Source organism: Brachycentrus maculatus, unplaced genomic scaffold (genome assembly GCF_059751285.1).
Source record: "Brachycentrus maculatus isolate JH-2025_06_01 unplaced genomic scaffold, ASM5975128v1 h1tg000162l, whole genome shotgun sequence".
Taxonomy (NCBI): domain Eukaryota; kingdom Metazoa; phylum Arthropoda; class Insecta; order Trichoptera; family Brachycentridae; genus Brachycentrus; species Brachycentrus maculatus.
Window position 1 is genome coordinate 695,341 of NW_028280915.1, and position 26,531 is coordinate 721,871.

Here is a 26,531-nt window from a genome sequence, read left to right on the forward strand (position 1 = left end):
TAATATGTATATATTTTATTTAAATATATATATATAACATTGTTTTTAACCACTTTTATTTTTGCTACTTTTCTCCAACCGATATATTTACATATCTATCCCTAAAGATGACAATGTGCTTATTAAAACTAATCGAAGAAATATACCAAAAATGGCAGTAGCTTAAAACTAAGTTTTAATTTCATTTTACAAATTTTTATAATGTTTTAATCATTTAAAATCTTAAAGCTCTAGTAGTTCTAGTTTAACCTTATATAAGATTATACATCTACGGATTAGTTTAAGTTTTAAAATTATTATTCCATTATGATCAAGAAAGTGCAGCGCTGCAAAGTCTGGAAAAACACTTTAATTAAATGAACCATAATTAAGATGGATTTTAAAACTTAACGACTCTAGAAACTAAATATACCATTCAGACTTTCTTTGCTTCTTTTCTGCTTAGTAAAACTGTTAAAAAAGTTTATTAGTATTAATTCCACAAACATAATCTATCAACCAGTATATTTTTTATTTTATTTTATTTTGACATCTCAGCATAGATGAAGAAGAATATAGAAGTTTAGGTATTTATAGGGCTTACCACCCATAAAAAGGCTGGATTAAGTGATCAAACAATACACGTGAAACATTCATATTTTCCCATTTGTTGAGATATCAAAATTAAAAGTGACTCGTGGAATAAAGTCACTTCAAGTATAAGATAATTTAAGTTAGTCATTATCCTTAAAAAATAATTATTAAATTTGTTATTAAAAAATAAATGGTCTCCACTATATACTAAATAAAAATAATATGAAAATAACTCCTGTAATTGGAGATAATCCAGATTTTATGAACAAGTATTTGGACACACTCAAAATGTTGTATATAAAATAAGTATGAGAACTTTTTTATTTAAATCTGATTAAGGGTTGTTTATTTTTCTTCAATCTTGATTTATCTGGTTTTTTATTATTATTCTCATTGCCTTGGCTTTCTTTAAACAAGACAAAAAATCCTAAAATGGTGATACCTTGTTTCGTGTTTACTATTGAGTATTTCTTTATACTCGCTTATCATTAAGTCCATTATCAAATATGAATTTTCAAAGTTTTCATATAAACAAAAAATATATATTTCTCATTTAATAAGCAGAAAACGCTGTAGGTTGATGCAAAGAAAACTAATTTTCTTAACATTTCTGACACACAAAGACTTGTAACCAAAGTAGCCTCTTCGTTTTATTTTGTGTCGAAACTTTTACGTGGTCGTTTCGTCTATATCTTTTATTATTATCGCCAAGAGAGAAGCTCGACCGTAGCCCATTCTCTTATTCATAAAAAAATCCGAAGAAATCGCACAAGTTGGCCATAAAACTGATATAAAAACTTGGGCAGACGCAGAAAGAAATTTTTCCGATACTTAAGACCTGTCAGTCGTAAAGCCTATCTCGGAGGCGCAAATGAAAGAGTTATCCTGGATTCCTTATTACGAAGGGTGAGAGAAAAGGGAAATCTTTAAGAAGTTTTTATTCATTATCTTCAGTGCGACAGGTTTTTCGTATTTGCGGGCTTTTATAATAATATCAGTTCTTTCAGGAAATATTTCAGTGAAATGATTATATTCCGTCAATAATATGCCCTATGACAGATGCCAAGGGGGTGGATTTACACATATTTTGCATAAATATTGAAACAAAAATCATGACACGGTAGAAATAAGTCACATTAGAAATATTATATGTATCAAAAATTCCAATAACGAAAAAATATATACAATACTTACTATTCTAAAGATGAGCTCTTAGGCAAAAGAGCTCGGTGGTCAATTACAAAAAAGATCTTACGAATATGACTTTTTTATTTCAATATAAATAAATTAGTATATGAAATTTATCGAAATGGAAATATAGAAGTCTAGGTATGTACAAAGCTTATGACCTCTGGTTCTCTTATAATATTCTTCATTCTTCCCATGTATAATATATTTTTTAAGTTATACATCTCTTTTTTTACAAATTAGTGAATATCCAAATGAGTTAACATATAAGGTTACCCTTAAAAATTAAACATGCCTAAATTATTTATAAATGACTGAATTTAAGACATTTACTTTATTTTTAATGTAAAACATATAACAATACTTTATTCCGACAATTCCTATTGTAAATAAAACAATGGATTAATACGATGGATTAATACGAAATACGCTTATTTCGGATATTTTCTTTTAAATATGAATAAAATAATGATTACATACCTTTTTCTATTTAAAGGTATATTTGTTATTTTATTAGCGACTATGTTTTATCGTTATCGATATCATCAAATATATAATACCGATGAGTCAGTCTTTATTTTTTCAAGTTCTTGAACACTTTTAGTTTGACGAAAGCCAATAAAGTAAAAGTGGAAAAGTGGTTTGGTGGATTTTTTTTAAAAATTTTGTCAAACAAAATTTGATAATTTAAAATCCCAGCTATAAAGATGGGTCCGCCTTTCCAACACGAATATTTCCTTGTAAAATTACGATATTTTTCAACAATAAATTCCTTAGTCTCAATATCGGTATTAATCCCGTCGTACGATTAATATTCATTAAAATTTAAATTTTCTCATTACTTTTCCAGTCTCGCGGCGTGAAATATTCTTTCAGAGGTTATCCTCATTATCATAGTCTCGGCGGCTCGCAATCATTATTGTAATGTCACCGTCACTGCCGTACTTAGCGCCATACAAATCACATCTACCGACAGTGTTAGTCTGGCTATACAAAATGACGTCTGGCTGACTAGAACATACGTATAATAGCTACGCGCAGGATCCGTCTGGGATGACTGAAGGGTATGCAGATTTTCCTTCTTTTTACGCGTCCCTCTTACCTTTGGGCGGGAAGAAATTAAAGCTGAAACAAGGGCGGTGTCTAGAATAGAGCAGTCTGTGGAAAGTTGATATATGGTGATGGTTTTCGCGCATTTCGGAATTGGAATTTCGAACGGCGTGAATAATACAATTCTGTAGTGAAAAATGTGCTTCGAGATAGCGCTTCGGGGAAGCGGAGATCGCGGCCAAATTTAATATCGCCCCGCTTACTTTCTAATAATTCGAATGTAATATTATTTTATTCAACATTAAACTCAAAAGTATTTTAAAATAGTTAATAAAATATTCAAAATATCTAAAAAGCATTCGATTTTTTTTTAAATTCTTTATTTACTTGGCGTTTGAGTTGTAGAACTTCATAATTTATATTTTTAATATTCAAATCAATCACTGATTTTAAGAATAGATCCCAAAAATCAGTATTTGATTATACGATTTATTTACATTACTTATTTTGTACAAATTCATAAATCATGTAGTGGATTTTTGTTTCTTGTTAAATATATATATATATATATATATATATATATATATATATATATATATATATATATATATATATATATATATATATATATATATATATATATATATATATATATATATATATATATATATATATATTATATATATATATATATATATATATATATATATATATATATATATACATATATATATACATATATATATATATATATATATATATAACTATATATATATATATATATATATATACATATATATATATATATATATATATATATATATATATATATATATATATATATATATATATATATATATATATATATATATATATATATATATATATATATATATATATATATATATATATATATATATATATATATATATATATATATATATATATATATATATATATATATATATATATATATATATATATATATATATATATATATATATATATATATATATATATATATATATATATATATATATATATATATATATATATATATATATATATATATATATATATATATATATATATATATATATATATATATATATATATATATATATATATATATATATATATATATATATATATATATATATATATATATATATATATATATATATATATATATATATATATATATATATATATATATATATATATATATATATATATATATATATATATATATATATATATATATATATATATATATATATATATATATATATATATATATATATATATATATATATATATGTGACTAGTGTGGGCCAATCAGGAACATATTAGCAATTGCTCATTGCTAGGAGGAAACCACATAAAACTCCTCGGGAGAAGCTGAACTGTTGACTATTGTCAACAGGCTTTTCACTAGAAGATGGTTCGGCATTTTGTGTCTTAGCTTGGTTTATGGCACTAATGTCCTTCACTATGTAAATCATGTATGATATTACCTCTCCTGAAAGTTCTAAATGAACTATCACGGATCCGACGTCAAATTGGTCCTTACCCAGGCTCTTGCAACACACCTCCAGCTCTATAAATAAAATCTGTAAACTATAGCTTTTAAAAAAAATAAATATAAACATAGATTAAATACTAGTCACGTAAATAAAGCAGCTTAAGGTTAAAGCAATTTACTTACTATATAGGAAAATAAATAGCCAAAAAATATAAAAATATACGAAAAAAAAAAAAAAACCAGCAATGACATGGAACCTTTGGGTTGCATACATGTATTTGTACTAGCTTGTGTACCTTGTACATTGCTTTTTTTCCTATTATGTCTATTACTTTGAGTTTCATGAGAACTTTTCTTGTCTAAGAAAAATATTTCCAAAATATTAAAAATCTTTTTTTCTTTTAACCTATTCCTGAAGAAAGCGAATACATTTTCGTTAATGAGCTATTCAAACTTTTATTTTCACCTTCTATTCATATTTATTCGTCACATCCACCCTCTTCTACCCATACTCTAAGCTGTTCTTTTATCCTAATGTTCCCAACCTTTGAAATTTCACTATTTCTGTATTGAATTCATAAAAAAATATAAAACCATTTTTTTCTACTTTATATGTCTACCTTTTCATATATTTTTAATGTCGTATATTATGAATAAATAAGCTGTCATAATTTCTTGGAACCATTATTTGTGTTTTATTTTTAACATATTGAAAAAAAAAAGTATATCAAATAATATTCAATCAATATGAGTAATAACTAATATTGATTGAATATTATTTATATATATATATATATATATATATATATATATATATATATATATATATATATATATATATATATATATATATATATATATATATATATATATATATATATATATATATATATATATAAATATATATATTTATATTTATATATATATATATATGTATATATATATATAATATATATATATATATATATATATATATATATATATATATATATATATATATATATAAATATACAAATATATATATATATATATATATATATATATATATATATATATATATATATATATATATATATATATATATATATATATATATATATATATATATAAATATACAAATATATATATATATATATATATATATATATACAATATAAACGATATTTTTTCGAACAATTAAGATGTAGGGTAAACTTTACATAAAAGAGAAATACTTCACTGACAAAATAGCGAAAATTAGCTATAGAAGATTTTCTAATTGTAAAAAGTTTGCTGTTGTTTGCTGAAATTTTCATTACGCTATTTTTAAAGTGCAATATTACCAGCATTTACGTTTGCATATCATTGCAGCTCTGTTCCAGATGAGCTTAAACAAAAATTCCAGAAACATTCACACATGAAATTCCTGAAACCCGCATATACGTATGTTTCAAAGAGCATTATGTAGAATCTACATTGTAGATAATAATAAACCAACCGAAGTGAGTTCACCGGTTGTGAGAGTAAATTTATTTAGGAAATATGTTTCGTTTCGAGATTTCATTTAATATTAATTTACTCAAACGAAACTTATTTTCAACAACTTAATTCCCTGAAATAAGTAGCTGAAAAGTTTATTAGAGTTAATTTGATGAATTCATTGTTCACCATTTTTAAGTCCCGATAAAGTTCATCATGGATTTTATTTACGATGCTAGAATAACTGAAATTTACGGGGTAACTAAAGTGACATTTTATGACTGGCGGATTCGGTGGATTTAACTGAAAAGCGTAAAAAATTCGCGTTTCTTTAAATATCCATTGAATGCAAGGCCTGCATTTAAATTCATTATTTCTTCATATTCTAGAGATTTAACTTATAAAATTAAATTTATTTTCTGTACTTATTAAATAAAATTTATTTTGAAGTTTCTACATTTCCCACTAAGTAGAGTCAAACTCCTTGTTCTTATCGTGGTACACTGTTACGTTGTAACGACTCTCTTCACGTTTTGCGTCCATTTGTTTATGTCTTCATTAAGTTTAATGGTCTTGGAGCTCTGAGCTTTTTTGCCCTGTACCCAGTCCAAAGCTTAAATGTAAATAAACACTCTGAAATCCGTTTGTTAGGCCAACTACCACGTAAACCAGCAGACTTTTATTAGCATTTACATTTATTTAACAACATAATAGTACTTATGACCCCTTAATTATTCCATTTTACTTTCATGTAAAGTAAATATAATTTGAATAATTGATTCGGTAATATGTGGTAATATTTTAATAATTTTTATTTAAATTTCACCTAGTAAATACTACCATTTCTTGAAATCTATTGTAACACGTATTTTGTTACAATCCGCATCATTTTGTAACACTGAATACATCACACGACGTGTGGAAATGACACGGAATGCATCAAAATACGCGTCACAATAGATTTGATGAAATAATGTCCTTATTTACCAAGTGAAATTGAAATGAATATTTTATTACTACTAACATAAAATACTTAAATGAACGGAGATTAGTACTAGATAAACATAATACTGTAAAGCGGATAATTTAATTTCATTTATTGATTCGGCAGTCATTTTGTGGTAATATCCATTCATTTTAACTTTAAGTCTTAATTCGTAAATACCTCTTTTTCTTGAAATCTGTCGTAACACGTGTTTTTATGCATGGTGTTTGAAAATGATGCGCAACGTATAGAATCAAGAATCACAACTGCAATTTAAAATTGATAATTTATACTTACGTACAAATCAAGTTTAGGGTATTTTCGCTTTAAAATTTCTGAGACAGTCGTTCTTTTGGAACCTACCCAGATGTATATAAACACATTCATATCCAATCAAGCAACCGTTGAAAGCAATACGTGTGCGAAATACCTAACCAGCGGGAATGAAACGTATTTCACTGCTGCCGGAGTGACTATCGAATTTATTGCGCTTCATTTTGACATAACATGTTCCTCCCTTTCACACCTGTGAATTTTCCTGAAAGGGGGTCAACGATTCAGTTTATCAAGTTCAGTTATGTGTGGAAATATCTTTAATGCATCAAGAGTATTCTTTTTTTATGGTAGGAGTTATTTGATTTTATTATCAAAATCGTACGACTGTTAATTCGGATATACTTTCACATGGTGTGTGAACGGTTAGAAGGCTCCTTTCAAATTAAAAAATATATATGTACATGTTAATTTTTGTACTATCATTTTTTTTTTAAGTTTAGCAGGCTACTGTCTATATCAACTGTTAACTTAAAAATATGTATAACTATACTAATTCAATGTCAATCAAACGTTTAAAATTATAAATTATGAAAATTAATTTGATTATTTAAAAAAAAAACATTTGAAGATACCACTTTATTGAGTTTTATTCAATTTAAATTTTTACCAGAAGATGAAAACATCTGTAAGTTTTCGAAACTAATCGAATATATAAATAAAACTCATTAAAGTGGTATATTCAAGTGTTTAATTTTTAAAAAAATAATCAACATGTCATTCCACAAAGTTAACACCGAATCAATGAACAATAAAATATATTTTTATTTTTATTTTGAAATAAAGATAATTTTGTATTATTATCGAAAATACTATACAGCTTCAATATAGTATATTTAGTATTTTTAAGTATTAATTTTATATAATATTTATAGTCTGTCTAAAAATCAAATACACCTCTAAGTCAAACTTGTATAAAAATAAATTTAATTTTAATTTTGAATATTTTTCATTTACACTTGTCTGTTACATTCATCGCAAAACTAACATCTTTATTTTAAGATTCACGATCTATAGATTCTGCACCGCCTTTAAAATTCATTGACATACAATATTACCAAAACGAATTGAAATATATCGATAAATTTATTTTAAAATAATTAAAATGCTTGCAAATTGGAGAGGATTGTAATTGAAAAACCGGGGTTATTTGTATGATTCTGTCTCTTAGGACTGTTCTTCTATTCACATCACGCCATCGTTCAACGGCATGTCATGACGTACTCTGGCATACTTTCTTGGAAAATCTTATTTTATTGTCACGCTTATTCCATTTATTTCCGGTTAATGCTGCCTTTTGCTATGAGTTTGAACTCGGAAATGGAGGAAAAAAGAAAATAAAAGAAAATGAATATGTGTTTGTTTTCATGATTATTATAAATAAGCAACAGATATCCCACAAAGGTACGTTTGTCTTTCATATTTTTGTATGTGGAAAATATTTTTATTCGTGTTTTATTTTTTTGACGTAAAATAATATAAAAAGTTTTAATTTTTCGTAAAATACAAACAAAAACACTTTTAATTAATTAACAATCTTTTGTAATGCCGTTTTTTTGGTTCAGAATTTTGGACACATAATTTTTCGGTATCGTTTAAATATATTTTTTTAAATGATCCATTCTTAAATTTAACTTGACCTTGTTTATATAAATAACATCCATCAATCCCATTCGTAACATATTTAATCTAAATAACATGATTTGTTGAACTTTTTTTTTAATATCTAAAGGCTTTTATAAAACCATTTATTTTTGTTCAACTTTATTATTTTATTTTAAAACTTTCTGAGAAAGAAGATCGTAGAAATATTCAAATATTCCAGACAGAATATACTTTTAAATCTACAATCACATAAGCTTAACTTGTTAAATCAACTCTTCTCGAAACTTGTGGGGTGGCTTTCCAAGTATAGAATTAAACGAATTATACCTTAAACGTGATGGGTATCTGCGTATTCAGCTTGACTTTTTCTCGTTCAAAGTTCCAAGTAGCAACAAAAGGAAGGCCCCACACATTTAAAGCTCCCCGGAGGTGAGATTCCAATCCAAACTTGATACGTCTAAACTTTGCAGACTAGCATGCATCATCACGGTGTGAACTGTATTGCAGTACTTAGGCTATTGCACGAGTATCTTCTGTTAATTCCCAAAACTTTGGAATAGGTTTAATTGTTATCATTTCGTTTAACGAGTGTTCTGATTTTCACTGTGATATCAAAAGTACATACATGTCTTTTATGTTGTTTTGTTAGTTAACCGTAAGTTTTTGCTTGCATACAAAGATAAGTCATAATAAACTCTATTAATTTTCAAATGTAAAATTTTTGATTTCGTCTATGTTGATTCAATTTGAAAAAAAAAATTATAAAATTAAATAATACATAAGTTAAAAATAATGTTTAATTACATAAATTTTCGTTATATTTTTAAAAGAAAATAATATACATTCAGTTATAAAATACTGAGAACTACACTGAAAAACAATTTTTTTTCTTAAAAATGTATAAACTTAACCCTCAGAATACATTACCCTATTTTAAAAGATAATTTGAAATGAAAGTTTATTTTCGTAATAAGAAAAACAGCGCTTGTAATAATAAAATTTATACTGAGAACCTTTTAGTTTTAGCCGTACCACTTTTATATTATTCAAATGTTTATTTGAACTGAAAGAAGGTCTCTTTTTCACATAAAATCAAGTCTACGTTATTTTACGTCGTGAAAAATCTACGAGTACATGACTTCACGGATTGGAACATTTTTCTTGAAAGAAATACACATCATACGACCAATTTAGTTGATAGGGATCGTAGGCCAGGGGCTTGCGTATCATTACATTACAAATAGCCATCCCGGGGTGGATTGACGCCTTTAGCGGATTCCGGGTAAAAGCTTTCCTTATAGGAGGGAAAAATAACAGCCTTTTAAAGAAATTCCTTCATTTTTCGGAGAAAGTTTTTTTGTGAATTCCAGTCATTTTACAAGTTTTTTGTTTACTATATGTTGTTATTTTCTTTTTTAAACTTTATATTTAACATAAAATGAATTTATTATTTTTGACAGTTGATTTGTGGTTTTGAAAACAATCACACACACGTATTTACATATTTACATGTAGATTTAAATTCAAAATACTTATATGGATTTGTTTTTTTTTCAAGAATTGTATGAATATATTTTAAGCGCTTTTGATTTTAAAATTCGAGACCTTTTATATTTATTTATTTTGTAATTGTATAAAAATATAATTATAATAAGTGTAAATGATAAATAAAATTGATATTTTATTTATCATTTACACATATTTTATAGTTCCTAATGGAACACGAATTATTCCGGTATTCGGAGACAAAGAAATTTCTGATAATATATAAAAGAATGCCCGGAATGGATATTGCCATAAACAGCTTTCGGTCACCTTTGTTGAATCCTTCTGGCAACTGCTGGTAATCCTCTTTGGACACCCTAGCATGCTGTCCGCCCTAGGCTTGCATTGTTCCGCTACCCGCCGTAATGGATGACGTGAGATATTTCACACAAACGATCATACTTACTTCCCCCGGTTATTATTTCGCTGCACGGAAATCCACCCGTCACGTGATCTCATTGCCAATTTTTATAGTTATTTTTTCCGTCTTCCGCCCATCATTCCTTGATTGGGTAACATTTCACTCGAAATTAGTTTCTGCCGCTCGCTCTTCTGAACCCCGCGGTAATTTTTAGAACACCTGAAACGATTTTTCAAATCACTGTGGGGTATTGATTACAGAAAAGTGTTAGTTATGTTGTAACATTTTGAGCGTGTACAAATACTTGTTCACATATCGTAGTCGTACAGGAGAAAGTGACCAACTACCAAAACGTAAAATGTTCAGGAGGGCCATTTAAGTCACTATTACTTGGCAAGAAAATAAACACCATTGCAGTGAGTCATTTTTAACTAGTCAATATATCGTAGTCTTGCAGGAGAAAGTGACCAACTAACAAAACGTAAAATGTTCAGGAGGGCCACTTAAGTCACTTTTGCTTGGCAAGAAAATAAACATCAATGCAGTTAGTCATTTTTAACAAGTCAATATATGTATTATACTTCCAAGTTTCAAATCTTTTGGGATTTTTTTCAGAGCAATATTAAGCTAGTAAGATATCAAATAGTCAATGACCACGTTTTTGTAAAACAATGCACTTGGTCATTTTCTCCTCTATGACTACGATATTTGGATTAACTCCAATTAGGAGTTATTTTTTTTTACATATTTTATTTTGCCGAAAAAGACTTGGCACCACCAGATCAATAAGAACCTAAAATCTGGCGGTGTCAAAGACTACGTAATCGGAGGGCATGTATGAATAGACTTATGGATATGAAAGAAGCAAGGAGTGTATGTCGCCAGGGCAGAAGAGTGTGGCGTTTCATCCTCTCTGCCTACCTCTACGGAGCAATTGCGTGATGGTAGTAGTAGTAGTAGTAGTAGTAATATGGAGTACGGATCAACATGCACATTTCCTCGGTTCAACAAAAAGAGCATATGATAAATATTGTATGTAGTTGTAAGTGTGAGAATAGTGCTAAGTTAATGGCGTGTAGTATTGTTTACAACATTGTGAGTGTGTCCAAATACTGGTTCACAAATCTAGATTATCTCCAATTATATAAATTATTTATCATATTAACCATATTATTCTTCATCTATGTTGACATGTCAAAAAATAATATGTAGTATTGTAAGCATGTTGGTTTTGTGATTGTCCTGACGAAGAGACGGATACGTCTAGAAACAGTTTATAAAAACATCTATAAGTAGGTTATATACTCGTACTAACATAACTAACATTTTTTTAAATGACTAACCATACAATTTTTTAAGAATATCAATAAAATAATATTAATTACAATATTACAAAGAAACTAATTTAACGGCGGTATCTAAATGAAGACCATTTATCTCTGGGTCGAGATTTCTCTGATCGCGTGACCAATCGGTTCGGGATTAGCATGACGAATTATTTCGATTTAAACAGTAATTTGTTTATTGATACTGAACGAAAGAGCTTGCTCGATAAGCATTTAAAATTATTTTAATTGAAATTCATTGGTTTTATCACGGAGAGTTTTATAAAATGTAATTAACAAACAAAAATTAATTTATGCTAACAAAATAACATTTTAATAAGCCTTCGTTAAATTATATTTTAAGGTGGATTTTTTTTAAAGTAGTTTATGGGGAAATTATGGAACAGTGATTTAGTTTATTAAGGGTCGATGTTTTCTAGGGATGGAATGATTGATAAAGATATGGAAAGAAGAATATATGATAGTAACAGAGTAAATGGTGCGCTGAATTCAGTTGTACCAAATGAAAGCTTTAAAGGGAAAGCAAAACTGGCAGTGCGCAACGGATTTCTGGTTCCAATCCTAATGTATAATATGAAACATATAGTTTGCAAAATAAGGATTGAATATTGTCAAAATGCGATCACTCAGATGAAAGTGCCGCAAAACGATGTATGATTTTCGAATGGTGAAATAAGAAGACTATGCAAGGCTGAGATAAGCACTATCGATAAAAATTTAGGTAAAGCGTCTTGAGTGGCTTTAGACATAAAACAAATGAGTGAAAAATGTACAATAAAATAAGTGTTTGAGGCGGCAGTAGAATGCGAAGACCGAGGAAAATTTGTCATGATCAAGTATTTCAAATACTTGAAAATGGTCAAGTCAGGAGTCGGAATAATCGGTGGGTACGTAAGGGAAGATGCATATATTTGTAAAAGTCGAACATTATTTGCAAAGACAGATTGGTTTGGCATTCTATTCTCTTCACCTACTCCTGTAGAAAAGTGGCGTAATAGTTTGCTAGAATTAATACAAGTAAAAAAAATGTGAATTTTCATTAGATATTATGAAACGATTTCAGCCACACAAAACCCCATTGTGTTGCATTGTTTAGCTATTAGTGACTGGAGTCAGGTGCTGAACAGGCAGACACTTCCCTCACACAATGAATACAGCTGGCATTATTTAACTTCTGATACGTAGATTATTATTGGGTCTAGCGTGCGCTCTGTTTCGTATGATAAAAGAGGCTCATTGGCGGCCCTAATTGCGATTTCGTGACTTCGACATTTCGTGAAGACTACGAAGTGGAAACCCTTTGGATGTCGAATTTCGCGAGTAATTCATTTTCGACTTTAATAACGACACGTTTACGTCAACTGCTTTTTAAACGAGAGTATTGTTTGATTTTTTTTTCGATTCACGAACGAAACGTCGATTCATGACCGTAGATCGATTCAAAATCCACGATAGCGTTGTTTACATTATCCTGCAAATGCATAAAAACAGATTTATGCATTTGAAGGATAATTTTTAGTTAAATTTATAAACTTTTGCACAAAAAAGTTCTTTAAATACAACCAAATTTGATGTGTAGGTACACGAAATAATTCAATATACAAACAGGTAGAATATCGTTAAAATAAAAAAATTAAAACTTTTTTGATATTGATCTACTTTGTAAATTAAATTAAAATAAAGACTACCTAGACTTAGATTTATTCTTTTATTAAATATTTCTTTTCATGTTTGCATTTTAGCTTTATTACAAGTTTCGATTAATAATATTTTAATCTGAATTACCAAAATGTCATTCCTATTTCAATCTTCATTTATTTAAATGAAATAAACGGGTCTTATGTTATTGTCAAAATTCTGTAAATACCCAGACTTCCAAATTCTTCTTCAGCTACTACAACAACTACTACTACTACTACTACTACTATCACATCGTTCCACTACAGGTTTAGGCAGAGAGGATGGAACACCACACTCTTCTGTTCTAATATATATCTATTCAAACATGCTCTCCGATTACGCAGACTTTTGACATCACTAGATTTAAGGTTCTAATTTATCTTGTGCCATTTTTTTGCCGTTCTCGTTCTATTTTCCCGTTCACAGTTGCCAAATATACTTTCGTATGAGATGTTAAAATGGCAATTTTTCCATTTTTATTTATTGAAAATCGTTTCATAATCGTAGACCACTTTTCGAAAATATATTCAGATAACATGGGCTAATAGGCTTACCCTTCTTATGTTTTTATGATGAAAATTAAACGGAAAACATTTCTCTTTATCTTCTCAGCAGTGGTGTTTCTTTTACAGTACATGGAACAGAGGCAGAATAGGGGTGTTAGGTACGCTCATCCACCCAAAAAGCGTAATAAACATGTATGTAATGGGACTTATAGCTATCATAAAAACGGCGCATAAAAACATCACACCTCTCCGGAGCGTCTATCGTGTATTTTTTCTTCTTTTTTGTGTACAGAAGAATCGCATGTACCCGCACAGTAGCGCATCTCAAAGGAGCTTTATTCGGGGGTAATGGGAGCGTGTCCTTACTCCCCCACCCCTTGATACGGCAGACGCATAACCTAAAACGTAATAAAATAAAATACGTTTTTCGTACGTATTTTATTATCAATTCAAAGAGCTATCATAAAAAACGAAATATTCCTGATAGAAAAACCATGTATTGTTTTCTTATCATATTTTATCAATCAACTGACACGCTTGATCTGGAAAGATGCCTTAATACGTAAGTGAAGTTTCACATTCGGCTAAAAAGGAGGGTTAATTTCCTGTATATTTGACGTATTTCTATGTAACATTTATTTAATTTCTTGTATCATTTCGCTACTAGCTGAAAACAAACCTTCAGTATAGAGCAAGCGAGTTAACTTATTTAAGAATAAAACGCAAGGATCATTTCTTTATGATACACAATAATAAAATAATAACAAAACTGAAGTGGATTGTGTTCTCAATCATGGTAACATTATGAATCTTGATTTAGGGATCCAATTTACCACACACACACATATATAAGTATGTATAAAAATATATCAAACAAAAAATCATATATATTGGTGATTTTTGACTCTTATGTTTATTTGATAAAACCCTGGACTAGTTTTTGAATCTCCGAAATGATCTCTTGTGAGATGGGTGACATGGCGTAGTTGGATAAACGCTCAACTGCAAAACTGGCGTCGCGGGTTCGATTGCAAAATCGAAACTCGTCAATTGCAAAACAAATTCAAGAAAGATTTATTTTCAATTGTTCTGGGTTTTGTTATTTATTTTTTACATTTATCATATTCTTATTTTCCTACCTCTACAGACAAGCCTCTTATAGTAAATTTTCCGGGTTATTAGGCAGGTTTTCACACTGGCGGTATATGTGGTACTAATATGAATATATTATTTTAATTTCTTATATTTTTATAAAATGCAATATAACGTCCAGTTTATTTTATAAAACGACCAACTTTATTTTTTCAAACGCCCAAATTTAGTTGGTTAAACGTCCTATTTGATGTGTAAAAACCTGTATAATTTACATTACTATGATTTTTTGTTTATTTTCCTCCTTTGTTTTATCTCTATTAACTCCTTTTTACCGGAATCATAACCTTAAGCCTATTTTTTCAACTAAAATATTTATACAACCCTCGCTTACACATGGGCCCAGAAGGCTGCATGGAGAAGCCTTCGCAGACCCAAAGGGAACCGCGCTGTCCTTGCATTATTCAGGATGCGTTAAGCTGTGTGCGTAAAGGAGCGCTACGCGTGATTCTCTACGCCCGCGTAGCACATTGTCTACGGCGCGTAGAAGCGTAACCTTGCGTCTGCCCGACTTAATAAATAATTTGCAGGTGTTGATTTTTCCTCTTTATTCCCCGAAAGTAGCGCAACACGGGATGAAAGTATCGCGTTGTTCAAATAAAGGGAAACAAATGATCGGGGGTACTTTGCCGTTAATGCTTTGGTAAAAAAATTAAAGTATCTTTTTTTATACATTAAAAAAATATTTTACAATGTATTGTAATCAATACAGTTGTTAATTGATAAAAAAAAACTAAAATTTCTGTCTGATAAAATACATTTTTTTTTATATTATGGTGTCCACCTTGCTTATCATGCTTTTTTTAACAAATACAACAACACCCATCTTATATAAATAAAAAAAACAGAAATACTCATCAATAAAACATTTTTTGACTTGGCGAGTATTAATTCAATAACGACTAGTTTTCAAACTGAGTTTCTATCACCTGTTGGTGAGACACCTGCGTTTCTCAAAATTGTTTATGTTTAGGTTACTAAAGTATGAATGGATGGAAGTTGGTATGACCCTTAGAAATGAGTACAACAACGCAAAAGAAGAATTATATGTTGTTAGAAAATTGCTGTTTACTAGTTTTATTTTTATTTTTATTTTACAAGTACCACTGAAAACACACTTTCATCAGTGTACCAACTGCGTAATTCCTAAGACAACTAAACCCTTATTTCATGACCTAAACGTCTGAAGTATAAGTATTTTAGAATGATATCCCTGTCCATGCATTATACATACCGAATTATGCCGTTTTTCTATTCAGTATACCAAATGACAAACTGCCTTATGTCTAACATGACTTAACACTATATTCATGGTCTAAACGCCTGAAATATAAGTTATTAAGAATAAAATCCCTTGCCATGCATACCGATTCATGTCATTTTATTCCTCAATATACTTAAAGACAAACTGTTTTATTTCTAATATGACTTACAGAATTAAATCCTAGTACATACATGTATTGTGGAATTAAATCCTCCAATTTATGTAATAAATTCTTCAGTTTATAAAAAAAAAACAAACTGCGTAATGTCTAACATGACTTGACCCTATCTTCATGACCGTAAACGCCCGAAATATAAGTATTTCAGAATGTAATCCCTGTCCATGCATACCGAATAATGTCGTTTTATTGTCTAATATACCTAAAGACAAACTGCGTAATGTCTAACATGACTTATAATACAAGTATTACAGAATTACATTCTTGGTCATGCATACTAATTTATGTCGTAAAATTATTTTGTATATCAAAAGACAAACTGCGTAATATTCAACATGACTTAACCCTATCTTCATGACCTAAACGCCCGAAATATAAGTATTTTAGAATGTAATCCCTGTCCATGCATACCGAATAATGTCGTTTTATTGTTTAATATACCTAAAAACAAACAGCGTAATGTCTAACATGACTTATAATACAAGTATTACAGAATTACATTCTTCTTAATGCATACAAATTTATGTCGTAAAGCTCTTCAGTATATCAAAAGACAAACTGCGTAATATTTAACATGACTTAACCCTATCTTCATGACCTAAACGCCCGAAATATAAGTATTTTAGAATGTAATCCCTGTTCATGCATACCGAATAATGTCGTTTTATTGTTTAATATACCTAAAGACAAACAGCGTAATGTCTAACATGACTTATAATACAAGTATTACAGAATTACATTCTTCTTAATGCATACAAATTTATGTCGTAAAGCTCTTGAGTATATCAAAAGACAAACTGCGTAATATTTAACATAACTTAACCCTATCTTCATGACCTAAACGCCCGAAATATAAGTATTTTAGAATGCAATCCCTGTCCATACATACCGAATAATATCGTTTTATTGTTTAATATACCTAAAGACAAACTGCGTAATGTCTAACATGACTTATAATACAAGTATTACAGAATTATATCCTTGGTCATGCATACCAATTTAGGTCGTAAAATTCTTTTGTATATCAAAAGACAAACTGCGTAATATTTAACATGACTTAACCCTATCTTCATGACTTAAACGCCTGAAATATAAGTATTTTAGAATGAAATCCCTGTCCATGCATACCGATTTATGTCATTATATAAATAGCTTTTCTTCCGTTCTCTATGCCTCACAGGCCAAATAAACCCTTTTCGGAATAAATTCCGTCATGCTGCCACCAAGGAAACGCCAGCAAACGTGACGTGAATGCGAAGACAGGGGTGGAGCGGGGGTGAGATGAGCAACACGGGGGGGAGGCACTCAGATGAGTTCCGGTTGTAAATAATACTGAATGAATACCTAAGTTTTGTTGAAAAGTCAGAAAACAATTCTCAAATACCTGTTTCCCTTAAATCTGGAACGAAAACGCGTCAATTTATTACGCTTTTGAATTAAAAAAATACTATTAACCCACCATCTTTTATACATAGGATGTGATTTAGATTATTGTTAATTGGTTTGGATTAAGTTTTGTTTAAAATATAAAAATAGCACAATTGTATAATACCACTTTTTGAGTTTATTAATGATGACGCGGCTAGTTTTCAGAACTACAGATGCCGACTAATGAAAATACAAAACTGTTGATAAGAACCTCTGTAGTCTTGTTTACATTAATTTACTCAGAAAATCGCATTATACGAGTACAAGTGTTTTATTTTTACATTAAAATATTTTAGTCATATTCCATGAAATTAATCCCAAGTTAATAAATTCTTTGATTTTGGTATTTTTATTTTGGACTTTGCGGTACAGAAGTGAATGAAACGATTTTGAAAAAATATTCTTCCTTTCCTAGAGATAATAGAATGTCACACTAAAATGTCTTCCACATTCATTCATCTCCTCATACCTTGACCTGACCATATTTAAGTACTTAAAATATCCTTGGTCTTCCTCTGCTTCTATTACAATCCACATTTTTCTCACAAATTTATTGTACAACTATTTTGTCACTCATTCTATTCACATGCCGAAACCATATCAACACACAATTCTTAATTTTATCGATAATGCTTATGATAATGCCTTGCACTCTTTCCTTATATCATTAGAGCATCTATCATACAATATTTTGCCGCACATCCGTCTGAGAGAACGTATTGATACTGCTTTGCCAACACACACGTATAATATCAATATGGAAATGGCGCTTTATAAATTATCCGAAATTTTTTCTTATTATTTTATAGGTAACACGTATTTGTTTTCGAAACATGAAGTAAATATCGCATAAAATAAATAACTCCCTGACACTAGATTACAAATATTGTTACATGAATGTATTATTAAATTTCGTTGAAGCTCGTTCGAGTTTCCCTTGTCAGTGTCAGAAAAGTTTTGATGGCGTAATTCACAGAGAGTGACAGTTGAATTTTCACCTCCTCCGTTTTATTTACAAAATATTGATTTCACGAAATTGAATGTATGTTTGAAATTTCATTTCAGAGACCTGTCTCAGTACGGCGAAAAAGAAAGCCACAACGTTCTCGAGGCTTCTCCGGGGGTTGAAGACGTCACATCGCAAAGAGAAGCACGGCAGCTGTTCTCCAAAGCAGGCTAGACAGGCAAGAACACAAGGGATGCCCCCGCAAAGGGTGAGTTCTGAAACTATACTGCACTATACTTGTTATACGCATGTCGCTCTTCCATCCTATACACCCCTAATCCCATCGTCTGAAATTATGACAAGCTGTAAAAGCAGACTTTGTACCAAATATAACCGCTCAAAACAATGCTTAAATCAAATTGTTTTCACTTAGAAGGTTCCAAGAGAAAATATCTTTCTTGTAATACAAGACTCTAAATAAATGAAATACTCAAATAACTTGTTGTATTTCCTAAGCTTATGTTATTATTTTTGTATTGTGAATTTCGTCATAATTTTTGTAAAATGGTATTTTTAATTTTAATTTTAATTTCTTCAAATATCAATTAATCATTTTTTAAATAAATTAATGTACACACAATCTATATATTTTTTGTTAATTAATGTCGTATTAGTTGAAATATCGATTAACGTCACTAATATTTTAAATTGGCTTAAAAATTAATAAAACAGGTTGTTTTTTTTCTGTACACCAGAATAAGGCTCTGTATAAGATCTTAAGATCTTTTATTTTAATTTTTCATTGCACTAATTGTAGAAACGTATTTTTAATACCTTGTTTTCTCAATATTCAAATGTACAATTAAGAAACCATGATTTTATTATTATTATCATTTCTTCCAAAAAAATCATTTATCTTTTCTATTTATAGGAAAAATCGTATTTTAGATATTCGCAAATAAAATAATACTAATAAAACTATCCACCTTCATAGTGTAGTAGTCATTCCGTTTAACTACCGTTCAACCCAGGTTCGATTCCTAAGGGGAGATTAAAATAAATATAAGTGATTTTTCACTGTAATATTTCACCTTGGACTGGCACTTAAAGCAAAAGACTGATCACCTTTCCTAAGGCATTTAACGATCAAGATAACACTGCTTATATACGATGCAGTCCTATTTGTGCCATTGGGTGCTGATGAGGGTTAGAAAAAAATGCTTTTTGAAATTATGTCGATAGTCTTCAGTCGTTTTGTTTAAATTTTTGTATGAAACATTTCGATATTCTAACTCGGTTTGATGTCATATTTTTTTTGTATATTATACAAAATATTATATTATATATCAACATTTGTTAGCCGGTTTATTATAAAATTATTTGTATACAATATCTAAAACATTTTTACACACCATATATTTATTTCTCGCCGACAAAAAGGTATTATTCAATAATCCTTTGGGAAATGTTTTCCTCTCACGTGATAATTATAGACATCGGTGAATAAATGAAAGAGAATCATCTTTTATCGATGTTTTTCGAGAGATTTCTTCGATTCCTTAATTTTCCGCAGCCATTTTGAATGTAATCAAATTGCTTTCTTAGTCCGAACTCCCAAAGGATGGGTGGGTTTAGGGATGCCCTTACCGTAACACTTCCCAGGAATGTACTAATCATTCTCTATAATTTAATTTAACGCCGGCGCAATAAAAGCAGACACCTTGAATTTATTCTTCTCGCGTGTTTAGTCCTAGGCATTTGGTAATTCCCTGCGTAGGTACCTATAACGTGAGGCTTTATTGCAATCTTAACGACAGTATCTCACGGGGAGAAGGGGACGGACATATCCAGGGCACTGGTGATAGAGAGAGTGGATCGCGGGTGCTTGAGTAATTTTGTCATTAATTTGTCGCGTTTCAATAAAACATTTTCTAGGTGAGTGTATTACGAAAATACACAGAAGTGCAACAAGCTTTCGTCCCGAGACAAAAATTTATTGCTTAATTAATTTTATTTACAAAACAACATAATATTTTAAACATTTTTATTAAAAATAATCTCATCAAAGATGAAGAAGAATGTAAAAGTCTGGGTATTTACAGGGCTGACGACCGTCATGGGCTGGTTTAAGTTATCACTTTACACACGTGTAACATTCACCAATTCTACCCATTATTCGAACCCGGGCAGCATTAAATAAAAACTATATTGGCCCAGCCGTTAAAACAAGTTTTGCTCAAAAAAATTTTTCATTCCTTGCTCCAAAAATATTTAATTTGCTGCCCGAAACCATTCAGATTTCCAGGAGTGATCAGGTCTTTAAGAACAGTGTCCGTCGATGGTTGCTTAACATTGGAAGGGACAAGGTAACTAAAGTCCAGGTGTAATTATCACATTGAAAAACCTTAAACTATAAATTATTTTTGTATCTCCTATATGATATGTTTATAATCTAATCATTAAAAAAAATATTATTAAAAAATAAAAAAAAATTAAAAAAAATAAAAATATAAATTTTGTATTACCATGTTAGTATTCGGCTCAACACAGGCCATGCCCAAAGAGCCGTAATACGTATAATAAATGTATATATGAAATAAATATGTATATTGAATGTATCTATATATTATGAAAATAAATAAATAAATAAATAAAATAAATTATTGACAGCCACACTACTCAAATCCTTAGAAGTTCTATATAAATGAACCGATTTAGAAACCTTGTTCTTTAATCACTAGAACTTCACTAGAGACATCTATTGGTAAGATGTAAAGAAGCTTTTTACTCAGCAGATTCTTTATAAATTCTTCTTCATCTTTGATGAGATGTCAAAAAATAATATGAAAATAACTTCTGTAATGGAGATAATCCAGATTTTGTGAACAAGTATTTGGACACACTCAAAATGTTTTACATTATTTATTTAATTCAATTGCCCATGTCCAACGCGCTGACAATATATTTAAACAGTAAGATTTTTTCTTAAAGTCAGTCACTAACAATTTTTTTCGTATAGTTTTGTTCAAAGTTTACATCCCCTACATCCGATTAATTTTTATTTGCTTTAATATTGTTATACTCCGTACGTTTTAGGTTAAATTCTCTCTTTTGCCAGTCGAGTATATGAGCCCTCCAACAGTATTCTTCCAAACCACAGCCGTTCTTCATATGAAGCGGTGTGGGGAACCACATTGTGGTAACTAAATGAACATAAGGGCAGGGTTGGAGATACCAACACAATAGTAAATGCTTTTAGGTTTCAAAGCCATATTGTAGAAAATTGCTCATGTTAAAAGCTCATCTCCTCTAACGTGAACTAAACAACCCATGACAAGTTGTTTTCATCCAACTATGAAATTATTATTCAGAAAACGAAATATTTCATTTCATATACAGTATATACTTTATCCTTCTTCTTCTTCTTTTTCTTCTTCTTGGTGAAGGTCTTGTGGCCTGTTTTTAAGAGGGATCAGCCTTCTGGGATGTCGATTCCCAGCTGTCATTCCATCATTTAAGGGGTCTGCTCGGGAGTTGTCTACCTTAGCAGTGCAGTGCAATGTGGGGGAGTCTGGATGGTTCCATTCTCTTCACATGCGCATACCATTGTCTTCTTATGATTTAACACTTATTTTATGATTTATGGTATTATTTACTCACCATAAGTTCAACAAACTGTATCTTATTCATTAAAAAATGTATTTTAGCATTTGAAATTTAAGTGTTCGTTTGTTCAAAGACTTAACCTCCTTAAGTTATTCTCCAATTGTTTTGAAATTTTGAAACAGCATAGCATCTGAAAACGCGCAGGTTTTATTGTATATTTTTTATAATTGTAATGAAAATGTAAGGGATGATAGATAATTTTTTATAATAGACTTTTAATTTTTTCAATGCTTCACCAGCATTGAAAGATTCATTTTTTAAATCTCAAAACAGATAAATGGGAATTATTCATTGAGAATTATAAATAGTATTTATAGGGCTTATTATTTGTCATAGGCTGATTAAATTATCACTTTACACATGTGTAACATTCACCATTCTACCCATAATTGACAACCGTACCAATATTTTTTTTTATATTTGATAAACACGAGTATATCAAAAATCTCATGGCGCTGAACATGTCAGTTCACTGGCCATCTATGGTTGGATTGAGAAAGCTTTTTATTAATTGGAGGCCCTTCTATTTGGATGTTTGCAAGACCCAAACATTTTTACAATTTTATTGGTATTTTTAGGGAGGTTATTGAAATATTTGATTCACAAATAATTTAAAAGTTACAACATTTTGAGTCTGTCCAAAAAAAAACTTTTTCACAAATCAGGATTATCTCTTATTATAGGTGTTATTTTTCATATTATTTTTCGACATCTCAACACAGATGAAAAAGATTATGGAAGTCTGGGCATTTATGGGCCTTACGACCATCATAGGCTAGTTTAAGCAATCAATTTACACACGTGTAACATTCACCAATTCTACCCATGATTGACATCCACAGCCTATGACGGTCGGAAGCCCCGTAAATGCCTAGACTTCCATATTCTTCTTCATCTATGTTGAGATATCAAAAAACAACTTGCAATTTTGCTGGAATTCCTTGGTATTGCATTTTGTCATTCTAAAATCATTTCGAAATCTCCTGGATGCACTTTTACTCGTGTCTTACAACTTTTTGTTTATGTTTCCTCGCTTTGCCAGCCGTTCCTGCGTGCCTTCGACCTGCTTCGTACGAACCTCGGGCATTATTTGCGCTCCATTCTTAGAATATGTGACCACAAAGTACAGCCGGGAGTCCCGCGAAGGAAAGGAAATTTTAATGCGAAATCTATTATTTATAGCTACAGACGAGTCTAGTGGGAGAATAAGAGTGAACTAAGGCACACCAATTATTTACACTCCCAGACGAAACCATAGACTCGAAGAATATGTAATTTGCGTGTTTGATTAATGATGGTTTCCTTTGTAATAAACTTTTTGTATATATATCATAAGTATATTTTTGATTTAAGTATTTCCGTTGATCATTACATTGATACAAACGATTTTAGAGATGGTTTGAAGTTCATATAACATTTTTTATGACTAAGCGGTGGGTATTATTCTTCGTCAGTCATAATTAAAAACATATGTAAATAATATATATATATATATATATATATATATATATATATATATATATATATATATATATATATATATATATATATATATATATATATATATATATATATATTATATATATATATATATATTATATATATATATATATATATAAATATAAATATATATATATATATATATATATATATATATATATATATATATATATATATATATATATATATATATATATATATATATATATATATATATATATATATATATATATATATATATATATATATATATATATATATATATATACCTATATTTATTAATAGTAACATTATACGAAATACATAAATAAAAACAGTTGAAAATAAGAAACAAAAGGTAAAAAAAAAATTTTTTTTCATTTCGTATCATATTTAAAAAAAAAAGATATCGCATACAAAGTTACATGTCATTATAAACATTTTGAAGATAAAATAGCAAAAGATTTTAAGAAGATAGCAATGCTGATTTGAAATGTAATCTCCTGTTTCTAAATTGTTAAAAAAAAATTGTGTGAGTGTGTATTATTTTTTAATAAATGTTCACAAATATTTTAATTTCAAACTATTATCGTAGGCCTAATCGCCCCGTTACGGAAAATAGCAATCAATTTGTGATAAAGTGTACTCGAACCTGGAAACTCATAGTCAGCCACACTTATATGACATTCAACCCCTTACTGACTTATCTTACTCTCTTATCCGTTATATATCCTTGTAAAAAATCTTATAATATTCCACAAAATCGTTTTAAAATAAGTCACTGCTAAGGCAGAAGAATTCCTAACATTAGATAGAAAATTTAATACAATAAATCTTTTGGTACGTTATAAATTCTTGGATATAAAAATCAGAAGCAAGCCTTTACGTCGTAGCTTCATCTCATTGATATAAATCTTCTTTTAGTATCTGTTTTAAGTTAATATTAACCCCGGCTTTTAGCTAGTTCCCATAAGTCAACCTTCGTACGTCGTTAAGGTGAAAGTCCACGGCAGACTAATAAAACCCCTGGGTGTCTAATACTAAACTATGTATCTTTCCAGTTAATCTCTAGAGAGCGGTTTCATCCCAAAGCTCGGTATATTACAGTAAAGCTCGGCTATATCAAGCATGAAAATTACAATATCTAGCAACATACCATCATAATTATAAAACGCAGTTCGTTTGTATCCTCATACGATCTGTCACTTTTAAAGCTAGTAAATAGATATCCTCAAGTTTTTTTTTTTTAATTAACATTTGAATTGATATCTCAACATAAATGAAGAAGAATATGGAATTGCATTAATTGATTCAGTAGTCACTTTGTGATAAATATAATAAAATAACAACTACAGCTTTTTTCACATATATTTTATTAAAATAGTAGCCGGGTTTCATTGATACCAACATCATCAGACTGGTGGGATAAACAAAATTCTATGTCATTTTCACAACAAAGCATGGGTTGAACACCACAATTTGATATATTTTTTTCTGACAAAATGAATTTAAATTTAGTGAATTTAAGTATTGTTTTATAATAATTACACGTGTGTAAAGTGATCACTCAAACCAGCCTATGACGGTCGTCAGCACCGTAAATGCCCAGACTTCCAAATTCTTCTTCATCTTTGATGAGATGTCAAAAAAATACATGTAAATTAAGGTAATGGTTTTAGGTATAAGTACTTTGTGATAATATTTGTCTATTTTTATTTAGGTTTAACTGGGCAAATACCACTATATATTTAAATCTAATATTGCAGTAAATGGAAGTCTGAGTATTTACATAGAATCCGACCTATCATGGGTTGTTTAAAAGAGATCACTTTATACACTTGCAACATTCACTATTCACATTAACCCATTTAAAAACATAAATATCATGAAATGTGATGAATTTACTAAAAAAAAAATCTGTATTCACTGTTTTTTTTAATTGTTTAAAATCAATCTTAATAAATCTCAATTTAATGAATAAATAAATTAAACAAATACCAATTCAAATATATCTAAGAGTAATTTTATATAAAAATGTTAAGGTTTGTATGCAATTTAAACGTTGAAAAAAATCAAGGATTTTCATTCAATCCATTCTATGTCCTGATAAGTGATTCCATCCTGTTAAGAAATTCTATTAAATAAGTACACCTCAGAGGAAACGCGAAGTAAATCGATGGTACTCCATTCACAGTCGATGACAATAGCGCCTCTCACCCCTATCTCCAATCCAGGAACTCTTAGACTTAGTAGTAGTGAAACA

At 29.3% G+C, this 26,531-nt stretch overlaps 1 protein-coding gene across 6 annotated transcripts in view; it reads left to right on the forward strand.

The window, feature by feature from the left end:
* The window catches only part of LOC148308485 (uncharacterized), a 408,384-nt gene that overhangs the window by 342,996 nt on the left and 38,857 nt on the right, over positions 1 to 26,531 (forward strand). For all 6 annotated transcript variants that reach the window (XM_088261632.1, XM_088261637.1, XM_088261633.1 and 3 more), the window contains exon 5: positions 19,243 to 19,391. In XM_088261632.1, coding sequence (XP_088117758.1) covers positions 19,243 to 19,391 — 149 coding nt within the window. The remainder of the gene's footprint in view (positions 1 to 19,242; positions 19,392 to 26,531) is intronic.